The 12912-nt window shown below is 43.8% G+C and overlaps 1 protein-coding gene and 1 long non-coding RNA gene across 2 annotated transcripts in view; both read right to left on the bottom strand.

Moving 5' to 3' along the window:
* Positions 1-3620: 3620 nt before the first annotated feature.
* Positions 3621-12912, bottom strand: part of fam222a (family with sequence similarity 222 member A) — a 50127-nt gene continuing 40835 nt past the window's right edge. The window contains exon 3 of the mRNA XM_034595475.1: positions 3621-9668. Coding sequence (XP_034451366.1) covers positions 8191-9668 — 1478 coding nt within the window. The 3' untranslated portion in view covers positions 3621-8190. The remainder of the gene's footprint in view (positions 9669-12912) is intronic.
* LOC117767673 overlaps positions 6038-12912 on the bottom strand; it is a 31926-nt gene continuing 25051 nt past the window's right edge. The window contains exon 2 of the long non-coding RNA XR_004614921.1: positions 6038-6277. This is a non-coding gene — a long non-coding RNA (uncharacterized LOC117767673). The remainder of the gene's footprint in view (positions 6278-12912) is intronic.

The following is a 12912-nucleotide window of genomic DNA, read 5'->3' as shown; positions in this document are numbered from 1 at the left end:
ATTCCTTGAAATCCCGTCCATGAGCCCCAGAGTGACATATTTCACTGAGGTGCGTTATTTCTAAATGGAATGAGCAATCACTGGAAGCACTGGGAGATGAGGCGCCAGAGACATATTGGTTAGGTGGCGTGCGAGATGACCTTTCAGTTCATCTAAGATGAAACGAGGCTGCTGAACCCGAAATGATTCAGAGTGTCTAAACTGACAGCCGAGGGCACGGCCGCGGCTGAGCGTCAGCCTGCTGCCCCGGCCTCCGTAGGCATCGCTCATGATTTATTGTGAAATTGCCAGGGACTCAATGTGGCGTGCAGGTGAATGAGTTTTGCTAATAAGAGAAGCATTTCTGCTCCACAGAGCTCTTTTTCTGTCTGAGCGAGCGTGTATGAAATCAGTGTGCAGTCTCCCAGTACCACACGCTCTGATGGAGGCGGCTGGCTCATCAGTCTACGGCTTATCTGATGTTTTAGGTGGGTGGAGAGGTTGGGAGCGAGGAGAGAAAAAAGAAGGGAAAGTGTCAGTCTCAAATTCTTTACTGTGCTGTTAAACATTTAGATTTGGTGTATGTTGTGTTCCCTTTCTTCAGGAAGTTTGTAGTAAGGCTGTACTATGCTGGCAAAAAAAACTACCAATAAATAGACAAGTAAAGAATATAGACTGTATCAATAAGGAACTTCCAACACAATACAGAACTAGAATGACACTCAGCAGAGTGCATACCTCATCTTAGGCTCAACAGTCCCCTGATGAAGCCACATTTAAATTCACTAGTTACCAAATTTCACACGCTCATAAACATCACTCCTCTAAATATGCCTGAATTTTTTACTCTCAAGATCAATGAATTATTCTCTGACAAGTCTGATCGTGGTGGTGGATCGTGGATCGTGGATCATGGTGGCTTCTGATGGTAGTGGCAGCTGATCGTTGACTAAGACTAAGACTGCTTGACATACAATACGCCTCCTCACATACTCCACCATTACTGACTATAACTCCTCAATGCATTTGTCATTGCTGCTCCCTTCATCTCTGTCAGACATTTCCTTATGTATAAATACTTTAAACATTGACACACTTCTCCATTATGTTACAAACTGTTTCTTCTAATCAATGCTTTTGCTGATGTTCTAAGTTACACGCTGAATCTAGTCAAGTCCTGGGAGAGGGATCCCTCACATGTGGCTCTCTCTGAGGTTTCTACTTTTTTTCCCCTGTTAATAGGGTTTTTTGTTTTTTGAAGATTTTCCTTACTCTTGTTGAGGGTTAAGGATAGAGAAGGTCGCACCTTGTTAAGCCTTATGAGACAAATTGTGATTTGTGAATATGGGCTGTACAAATTTGATTGATTGATTGATTGATTGAAGTCCAAGAAAATGTTGAAAAACATACCTTGTTAAAGAAAGTGAAATAAATTCCCGAATCAACACCAAAATTCAATGAGTTCTTCCTTGGGTCATGCGCCACCCCTCATCAGAATATTTCATAGAAATAGGTTGAGTAGTTTTTACGTTACCCTAATAACATACAAGCAAACAAACAAACAAATGATAAACAAATGCAGACGATAACAATAACTTCCTTGAAGGAGGAAACTAAAGCATTCATATCTTTTCTCTTCTGGTGTTTTTGGAGGCTTTTGGAGCAAAAGGAGTGTGATCTGCTGTAAGTGATAAAGATCAGTGTCTGCGTGATGATTTGTAACAAACAAGGTTCAGAAAAAACGACTGATGTTTCCTGTTATTGTGTGGCTGAATTATCAATGCTTCACAGGAGGACACCTTGTCTGGGCCGCTTTGGTAAATTGTGTGTAAAGAGTCTTAGCTCGCCTTTGCCTCTGCGCTTAAGAGCAAATCCTCATCCCGGAAAAAATGTCAATCATTCCCATCTTATATTTTCTTTCTCTCTCGAGCGTTTGCTTATCCAAGGTGAGGTTGTTTTTCCCAGTGATGACACAAAAACACTGTGTGTTCTGTGAGGTCTTACAGTGATGCCACTATGTACCGCTGCACAAGGTGAAAAAGGTCAAGTGAACAACAGGATTGAAGAGGGCCAGCATATGGTGGTGATGTGCAAAGTGAATCCTGAGACTAATATGCTTACCATCATTACAGTGAGGTCTTAAAAAATGTCTAAGAAGGTGAGTGCAGCGAGGAAGACTGAAAGACAGAAAGAGAGAGAAAGAGAGAAAGAATACAAACCAGGGAGAAGTATAGCACCAGGACAGGCTTGGATGAGTTATTAGAAAGAAAGAGTTCATTTGTTTACTGCCTGCTTTTATACAGCTTTCAACATGAGCAATACAAAGTAGAGTTAATAGGTAGAAAGAAAGAAAGAAAGAAAGAAAGAAAGAAAGAAAGAAAGAAAGAAAGAAAGAAAGAAAGAAAACAAACAAGTAAACTATGGACGAGTATATAGCACCAGGACAGGTATAGAAGTCATCTGCTTTATTTACTTATTTCAAACAATAATACATAAGAGAGGAGAGGTCAAATGAAAACCAACCATCTACATTAAAATAAAGAAATTTCAGTCCTGAGATTGACAAAAAGGAGGAACAGACAAAATATCTACTGTGGTCGTCGGGATGGAGGAGGGACAGTGGCAGTTTCAGCAAATTGAAGATGATGGTTGTGGGGAGATTGCAGAAGTGGAGAGGGAGTAGAAGGTATAAGCAATCACTGGGATGCTTGGCTGTAGGCACATTCAAAGTTGAAAACCCCACGACTAAAGGATTTTACAGCTTCTTTTTTTTTTTTAATATTCAGACTTCTTATTTCGAAATCTAAGACTCATATAATCTCGTTTTTTTTCTTAAAAAAAAAAAAAGCAAGGAATCTTTTACATTTTTTCATCCTGAGGAGACAAAATCTTTTTTGAACATAAATACAACACTGCAGGGAGAACAATAAGAGAGATGCTTTATAGATTTCCCATTTCCATATATATTATTTTCTCAAGGTTGCAGCACCCTCAGACTTTGGCAGCGTCGGTGCATTTGAGATCATTCGGGGAAAGAAAAACCCAGGCCTGTTTGTCCACAGCAACATTCTGAGAGCCACACAAACAGTGAAAGGAAACAGGAAGAAGAAAAAAAGCAAAATCCCCAGACTTTTGTGTTTAGATTGGATACAGCGATATACCCACCACGTAAACTAGATGAATATTTGGAGGCCATAAGCTTTTTCAGCTGAACATACATGGTTTCAATGGCGAGGAAATAAAACGCTGTAAGCTCGAGGAATTCCGACCTGCTGCATCGCCTGTTAGGAAAAGAGCTCCGGGGCTGTGCCTTTGGAAAAAAAAGATCCTGATTTATTGTGTCTGTGCTGATTGTTTACCTTGTGTTGCGTTAAATTAATGTTATTTTAATTACGACACAGTTAAATTGTGTGATGTCGACAATGAACCCATTCGGTTTTATTCAGTAGCACTCACGAGCTGCCGATGGGCTCTAACTGTGGCAAAACACAGCGAATCTTGCAATGATATTGTGCAACACAGCTATAGGGCTCACGGGTTAACTATACAAGCGTCCTCATGACCACGTGAATTATTGATTAAAGTATTTTCTTGCTAGGTAGGAGCCCAATGCAGAGGACTGGCCCCTTGAGTTTTTTTTTCTTCTCTTTGACGCTAAGGAGGGATGCTGGGAAGAAGTCTGAGACGAGGGCCCCAAGGGTCCAAGGGCAGCCAGGGGACATGGTGGAGGATGACCAAAGCAGCGTGGAGGGGATGTCCACCCCCACGCCGCTGCCCCCCCCCCACCCCCCTCTGTCATCTGTAGGTTAAAGCAGCGCCAAGACTCCACAGAGCGAGCAGCTGCCTTTATTTTCTCTCACCCTCCCTCCCCTCACGTCCCCTCTGTTTTGAGAGTGAAAGAGCCGACCCTGCTTTGAACAGGTCCGTCCGTCTCTCCTTCCCCCTCAGAAGTATTTTAAGGTGCATAATATACAACCAGACCTTTGCACTGGGTTAAGGTCTTCATTGACTTATTGGGATTTACTACGGGATTTTTACAAACAGCCCAAGTCAGCTCCCCCTCCACTTTTCCCTCGGGCCGTCCTCGTGAGTGTCTCATTGCCCTTGAAAGCACGTTAACAGTCAATAGTCTGTAGCCACACCGAGACCACAGAGTGATAGATCTGAGCGTCCTCATTCACATCGGGTTTGAATGGCGTAATTTATCATTTTCATGGGCAACACAGCTTCAAATATTTTCCCAAGCATTAAAAACTTAATTACAAATGAGGATCTTACTGGCTGAGATTTTCATAAATGGAGGCACAATACGTCTTTGAGTGAGAAGGTGATTTTTTTCAGAGCTTGAATCTGAATGTGCGGCTGCAGAGCCAAAGAGGGGAGGCTAAAACCACCACCAGGAACATGGCAATTATCCTGATTACTGATGCTTCGAGGCTTCTCTGACCCCAAAATCCCTCCCTGTATCTTTCTCGCGCTTTTTTTTTTCCTCTTCTTCGCTGAGATCTGTCACATTGCACAGGGCCCCTCAGCCAGGCAGGGAGCAACCATGTATAATCCAACAGAAAACAAATCCCCTCGATCAAACACAGCCCAGCTTTTAAAGCAGGCCTCTGAGCCCGGGCTCCATGGTGTGGTGCTGAGGCCCTCCGAGATGCTGCGGAGGCTGTGATTTTGCAACCCCCACTTCGCCACCCCTCCACCACCGCCGCCTACAAACCCTGCTGTCCTCCCCTTCAACGCCAGCCCGTCCTAACCTTCAGTTTGTTTAAGCACTGCTGAACCCTGTTGGCCCCGGACAGGGGGAGGGTGGGCTTAGATAATGACATGCCATATGCCACTCTGCCTCTGCAGCTGAGTGAGCCACGCACGGATCAGCTCAGGCACAAATCTATTTGAAATTTAATTCTATTATCCTAATATGGGCTAAGCGTCCATTGTCCAAAACGGGAATAGTGGAATGGAGCAGAGATACAGGGGCTAAGATGCATCCCATCAATAGGAGCTCAATTAATGTGTGTTAAGGACCAGGGGGGACAGACAGTTTGGAGCCAGTACAGTAGAAACTGTGGCAACAACGCCAAGATGTCAAAAATATCCAGACACCACCTTGTATTTTTAAAAACTGCTTTGAAACTGACATTTTTCTTTAAAAAGTAACATTATTTTCTTTATTTAGTATCACCTTTTTGAATGTTTTATTCAGTTGAACTTTGCTCAAAGGGGCCAGATTCCTCTCTGTGTCGAATAGGAAATCCCTTGCTATTTAAAAAGGGTTTGATTTCAACCCTTAGAGTGAATGATTACTCACTACTGGCTGTGTCCAGCAGCAGGCGTCACCCAATAGTCCCATTAGCAGCGAGGCCTGGTGCCTCAGACGTCCACCGGTGGGAAAGGCCAGACACCAGAAACTCCACCGCCTCAAGTGTCTCTTCTTCACTTCAACATCATGTGACAGGGTTTAATGCTCGGATGCAGAAGCCAAGCGGTGGGGATTTAGGGATGGGATGTATCTGTAAATCTGTCAAAATATTTCTACAAGACAGAAAATATGCTGGAATCAGACTGTGGCTGGGGTATTAAGCTGTTGAAACAACATGAGAAATTTCAGTGGAATGTTAAGGAGGCTTACTGTGCAAATTTAAGCCAAGGGGCTTGGTTTTCTTTAGACTGCAATCTTTGTCAGCCTTCAAAGACAGTGGCTTGTCTAGAAATACCAGTAGCCCAGAAAATGTAAGGCTCATAGTTAAGACTAGGTGAGGGTTGTCTTCAGGGGGAAGAGAAATATTAAATTATCCGTCTCTTTAAAAAGAATCTTCAATGTTGATGAATCATTTAAAATCTTCTGTTTCACTGTTTGCCCTTTATCTTTGGGTGGCCAAAGTGTAAACATTAAAATATGATCAATTAAAAAAACTTTTATCGGGGCTATATAAAACAGAACCTACGTCACACATCACGCTCCAGTCTGGAGTTACTGAAACAAGGGGCCCAATTTCCCACTTTCTTCTAGAGGACATAGGTCAAAAAAATAATGACAGACTTCAAAGCCAAGATGTGGCCTTCTGAATATATTCTTAAAGAAATTTATTTTACACCTCAAAACAAAAATAAAAAGAATAGGGATTAGGGATGTGGTACATTGGGAATGTATTGACAACTGTAGTTTACATTTTTTTGGTGTAAGCTCAGAGAAAAAATGTTAATACAGTCATAATAATTGCACTTCATAAATCTAGACTGATGCCAGTGTTTCCCAACAACAAAGCGGCGTCTCTCTCGCTCTCTCTCTCTCTCTCTCTCCAGTTAATAAATTCAATTTACCATAGAAATTTGACTGACAAAAGAAATGCTAATTTAAGACCAGAGGACTGCTGCACTGATCCAATTTTTCTCTTTCACTTGAGTCCCACAAGGCAATGAAACATCGCAGTAATTTAAGTGCAGTACATTCAAGGGAATCTCACAGTCATTATAAATATTTCACTGCTCTGAATCATCAAGTTAAGACTGGCCCAGGCTAAATGCATCCCTACCATGGGGCTGAAATGGACAAGGAGGAGCAAGTGGGCATCGTCTCATTTCGTCTGACACCAGAGGGTAGGGCATGATTGTTTTCATTTTGTTCTCCTTTGCAAGATTGAGGGTAGAAGAAGAGTAGGATTTTACATGTGTGTCTGCCTCTCTCTGCCATTATGATAACCCCTGACGGAGGAAGGGCCTACAGTACTACAGTTATAAAGGAGTCAGGTGAGAACTTGATTTTCTACTTCCTCCAGTGAATTTCAAAAGCCTCCAATAAAAAGGGAGTGAGATTTACAAAAGATCTCCTGTACATTACTCAGATATGATGTTCATGGGACTGCTGAATCCTTTTGTCTCAGTCATGGTGGTAAAAAAATTTGTAATGACCTGATAAAAATAAAGAAAGTCTGAGGATTTTGAAGAACACAAACTAAAATGAACACACGCGCATGCACTCAGCCACATACACGCATTAACATACACATAAGGTTATGTCGATAACCTCCCGATCACATTCTTCATTGTAACATTTCTTTTTTTGTAGGTTTTTGTGACATTTTCCATTTAAATAAGTATTTCAAGATTTATTGTAGATTCCAGTGTTGGTTAGGATAAAACAGAAGAGCTCTCCAACCAGGTTCTTACAGAACCAATGCAGCGACTATGTCTCACACCAGGACATAAGAACCTGCACATCAGCTCAAAGAGGAATTATTCAATCATAAAACAAAAGTGGAAAACAAAAGAAAAAATAAAAGCATTAGAGACACTTTCCCCCATAGCAGCCAATGCATATAATAAACCTACAAATATATAAAACAACAAAAATAGGTTCAAGTTTTTCAAGTTTCTTAAATATATCATATCCAAACTACCCAATTCCAAACTTCAAAGTTAACAAGATTCAAGCAGTGCAATTTATGTATCAATTATAACAGCAATAATAACTAATATTGTACTAATTCAACCTTATGATCCTTGTACACAACACCCGAGTACTGCCTATAATCTTATTCTTCTTGCGTATAGGTAAATGTATGCGTGTGTGTGTGTGTTTGTGTGTGTGTGTGTGTGTGTGTGTGTGTGTGTGTGTGTGTGTGTGTGTGTGTGTGTGTGTGTGTGTGTGTGTGTGTGTGTGTGTGTGTGTGTGTGTGCACTGTTACAGAGTTTTGGATTTTGAGAGCAGCCCTAAACATTGGCCCTTTTAAGACCATTTCAGTGACAACCTACACAGTAGCTTCATCCTTAGTATTTGGAAGGGGGGTACAAGTGGCGTATGCACTTCATGTCAAGCTATGATTCTTGTCAAAAATGTTCAGGCAAGTTAAACAACCAAATAATAATTAAAAAAACACAAAAAACAAGAAAAAAAAATAATCAATCCAAAATTCCTATTGGCAAACCATACAATGGAACATCTGGAGAATCTTGAAATCCCTTTTCTCTCCCACTGGCAATCACTATCACCTCTCATATTTGGGATTCCCACTGCCTGCCTTGAAACCACCAAACCATAGGGTCACACAGCACAACTGCTCTGGTCTAAGCTCCCATGCTAGTTAAAGCCGAGTCACTCGTAATAACTCCGTACCCCCCCAAAAAAACATCTTGGTTTTTTTTAAAACTTTGATTTCTTCACAAATTCACAACTCTTGATTCGTCTCCTCTCGTCTCCTTCTTCCTCCTCTATCTGTAAACAGGGAGGCGGATGTGTGCATGCTGGTGGTCCAACAGACGCGGCACAGACACAGTCTCGTAGCCTTTGCCGAGCATCTGCTCCTTGATGCAGGGTGGGTGGATATCGTTGATCAGGTACTCCAGAGACTGCAAGCTGCTGCTTAGCACAGATGAGTTGCACATGCTCTTACTGGGCAGGCTGCAGCACATGCCTCCCCCGCTGTCCACAGCCGGGTGGTTGTGATGGTGGTGGTAGTGGTGATGGTGGTGGGGGTAGCCCATCTCTCTGTGCCCTGTGGCAGGTCCTCCTGTAGAGGTGCCCAAAAGCTCCTGGGGGTTGTAGCAGTCACTGTCAGGTGTCACCAGCACACTGTTCCATGGCGGGGCAAAGTATTGACCCACTGAGAAATTTCCATGCATACCCACGCAGTTCAAAGGGGAAGAGTTGACTTTGTCCAGCCCGCCTCCTCCACTGGCACTGGCTGTCATGTGATAAGGTCTGGAGGAAGAGGAGGACACTTGGCCGGCCATAATCCCTCCCCCTGGAACACAAGTTTCGGGCGACTTGCTGATGGCGCCCCCTCCTCCACTTCCTCCGCTGTACATGCGGAGCACAGCCTGTTGTTGCTGCTGATGCTGCTGCTGTTGTTGTTGATGATGTTGTTGTTGCTGTTTCTGCCAAAGGATGTAGTCCATACCTTCTGCGTACACACCAGTCTTCATTGCCTCAGCATTTTGACCCGGCAGTCCTGTCCCTGTGTACACCATGTTAGCCTGGGGACCCATTCCGACCACATAGCCTCCACTTGAGGAGCTAGAAGAGACCCCCATGATGTTTGTTCCCTGCTTGGAGGGGCTGGAGTTTGATGATCCAGCGCCAGCCCCTTGACACACCTGCTGCAGAGCCTGGGCCTGGCAATGCTGGTTGATCTGGTAAATGATGCTCTGGATGGAGGGGAGGTTGGACTGTGTGGGCAGGGCCAGGCCTCGGCCCCCTGTTACTGGAATCACTGAGCCAGCTACAGTGACATTTGGGGGTACCGACAGTCCAGGTCCTTCTGGAGGCTTCGAGGGCCCAGTGTGGTATACCATTTGGCCGTGGCCACTGGCTAAAGTGCTATTATTAGGGGGTGGGTATGGAGCAATAGCTATGTGGGCTGGAGAGAGTTTAGTCCGTCTGCCTTCAGAGTTCTTGAGAACGCCTTTTGAAGGGACAAAGGTGGAAGTTGATGAGGATGGGGAGGAGGCCCTGTCGATGGCGAGCAGGCCATTGTAGCCCCCTGTGTGGATATTTGGGTAGGGGGTGTAGCGTTGCCCTGTGGTGTCATATCCATTCACAGTCCGGTTAAGGTGCTTGTGCTGGGGAACCCTGATGTTGGTGGGGAAGATCTTGATGGCCAGAGGGTTGTTGGCCGTCCTCTGAGCGAAGGCATCAAGTTCTGCCGCAGTGGGGTAGCGGGGGGAATGCGCGGGCACCAAAAGCTCACCTACGAGACAAACAGAGAGAAAAGCATGAGTGAAATGGATGAGTATGATGTCTAAAAGAAGAGAACAGCAGACCAGGAGTTTAATTACCAGAAACATCTAAGGAGCTGGCAGCAATGGCAGCCACAGAGTCAGATCAATCAATCAATTGCAATAATCCTGACTTCGCTGCAGCGGTTAAAACCTGGCAACATCCCAGTGACTTCATATAAAACCCACTGAAAAATGTCAGTGTTTCTACAAGAGCAGGTGAATAAAACCAGATGTAAACAGCTGACACGCTGCAGAACGACCAAAGCAAGAGTTTGCAAAGTGTAAGTCAGGACTGACATTCATTTCTGTTCCATCACTCCCCTCCTCCATGTGAGATTTCTCTCCATCTCATTTTCACACCCTCCTGTGGAAGTTCATCCCTAGACAAATGGATCTTTTTAAAAACTCATTCTGTCAAAGCCTGGTACCTTAGGCGCTGTTAAATCAGTGCATTGTGAAATTAATTCAGACTCTCTTTAGCATTGAATTGGGTTAGCCTTGGATACTAGGCAAGGAGGGATGAAGGGGAGGGGATAAAAGCCTGTTTAATTGCAGTGGCACAGTTGAGATTTATAAGTGGTATCACTTACTGGGTCTTACCCTTGGCCACAGAATTTCCACATTTATTCAATCTAGGAGAACGTGAAGAGAGACCCTCACAAAAAAAAAAACGATTAAACATCTACAGGGAATTACTAGCCTGGTTAAGGTGAACTATATCAGAACAGAGCCAAGTCAAAAATGTGCTGCAATTTGCAAACCTGCGAGGATAACACCAAAAAACGGTTTGTCGATGACATTAAACAGGACAGAAACATGTTCAAATAAAATTTAAGACAAGCTGATGGTGTGTTATTGTTCTTATGAACAAATCTATACATGTTGGAACAGACAAAAGGCAGGTGCACGCTATTAACATACATATAAATGCGCTGTTTTACTGTTTGCCTAATGAAACCAACCCAGTTCCAAAATTCAATTCAGCAGTGCACACGTGGCAACTGAGACTAGCTATAGCCTTCGCTCAATGAACCAGGGCTTCACCATTGTGAATTGAGGTGGCAAACAGGAAAATGGCAATTTCTAAAAACCCCACCATGTGTCATTGTTTGGGGGCTGGGCATAGAGGTGAGGGGCTGCGGTGAGATTGGATTTAAACAACATTATTCAGGCAATTTCATGGCTACTTAGCTCAGTGCAACAAAAAGGGTGGGGGGGCTGGAAAAAGAACTCAATTTACAAGCAATATATCAGCTGCCACAAATGACTTGCAACCCCTTCAAAAATGTCATTTTTATGCAAAAGCTGACAAAATACACAAAAATGTACTGCCATAACTGTGCCGTCAGCAAATGTCCTGGCGACACAAGGAGTCTGCAGGGTGCAGCCTGTGACTAGGACTCACTTCATTTCCATTGCAAAATAAGTCACATCGCTTATTTTTCAGCTCCCATTACAGATGGCGCTGGGTTTTCATTTCAACAACCCCATGGGTCTCCCACTGTACAACTGATTACATCTACAAGATCCATATCATAAAAGAAATAAATTAGGAATTTAACGACTGAGAGACTGAATTTCCCAGAAACCAGATTTAGTGCAAGACCTATTCCGGTAAGTTTGGCTACTTCCGCAGACAACATACTTTCTAAATTAGAAACATTTCAGCTCAAATTAGGATTTATATTTCTAAAATAAATCAATGAATAGCTTGAATTTAATGTCTTAGTCCTATAAACAGTAAGCGAACCTAGTGCCATCCTAATGGTTTAGGCAGCGAGTGCCAGGCCAGCCTATCTGAGATCTAACCAACCTTACTGAGGCAAAGCTGCTTCCCTGGTGACAGCAGTGCCATTCGCTTTGATGTTCTGACTCGCACTGGAAAACTGACAGAAGACTTATTTCATTTGCTCAAAAGAGAAAAACATGCTCATTTCAAAGCACATTGCTGGTCCACATGCAAATGGAATGGCACATTTTTTTCTGATCTTCTTTACATGGGGGCAAAAAAACATCTTTGATCATCACATGGTCTAAATGAGGAGAGATAGTTGGCTTTCAGGCATATCAAGGGCCTCTGCCCTGCCGCCCCTACACGCTTCCAGCTGCAATATGCCCATCATTCCACCTAATTACTGCCACATGAGGAAAAAAACCTATAAAAACAGCCTGGAAATTCATTAAAGGGTGGCTAATTCTATTCCTTCTCACTGGCTGAGTCCATATTTTCCATGCCTGAGCCTGCATTTCTTCTGAGAGAGAGGAGGAAGCCCTCGCCCTCCGTCTTTTCCCAGCTTGGCCCTTGTTTGTCAATAGGCAGAGCCTTTGGCACACCAACCTGGCATCAAAGGGTTTCACACTTCACAGGCCACAGGGATTAGAGGCCTTTCAGGCCTACAAAACCCATCTCAGCTCCACAAAAGCTTCCGGTTATTAGAACCCACAGGCATAAAGGAAGAAGAGGAGGAGGAGGAGGCAAATGAGCATCTGGATGCTTCTGATTCCAGCTTCTTCTTTAAAAAGTTCCATGGTATAAATTTTTATAGCAAAGTTGATTACAGTAAGTATGGCCACAGACCGGGGCGTAATTTCACTCTCAAACACACTGTGTGTTTGATGTGCAGGGGTCCCCACATCTCTCTCCTCCAGAGCAGTAAGTCTATAAGTGAGGACATGGAGGTTAAAGGAAAGAGTCTCTTTTGGGCTGACGCTCTGTGACTTATTGGTTTAGGCTGCAGTAGATCATAGCTATGAGCAGCAGCATACAGATGGTGCCGGCTGATAAACACCCTCTGAGGCAGCCAGCACTGCCCCCTTTGTGTGAGCCCTCACCTTCTCATAAGGTAGGGGGTTTCCTGCACCTGTGCACACTCTCCAGCGTGCATCCTGCATGCAAACGCAATGTCTAAAAACAGATAATAAGGCAGGCATGCGCACACACACACACACACGCACGCACACACACATGCACGCACACACACAAAACCTGCATCTGCAGATGTGTGTCTCATTTGCCATCAGTGAAGCATGTTGTTATCCTCTGCTCAGCGCTCTCTCATGAAATGTAGGGCAGGGACAACAACAGGTGCCTGTGCGGGCGACAGCCTGCAATGCCTCCTGGGCTAAATGCTTCACACTCGCTTCATTTCGACATACGACAGCCTTGTAAGGATTAATTATTTCCCCTGGGGATGGAAGAATATGCTTTTTCCC

Source organism: Hippoglossus hippoglossus, chromosome 9 (assembly GCF_009819705.1).
Source record: "Hippoglossus hippoglossus isolate fHipHip1 chromosome 9, fHipHip1.pri, whole genome shotgun sequence".
Taxonomy (NCBI): Eukaryota; Metazoa; Chordata; class Actinopteri; order Pleuronectiformes; family Pleuronectidae; genus Hippoglossus; species Hippoglossus hippoglossus.
This window is presented reverse-complemented; position numbering and strand designations above follow the sequence as displayed.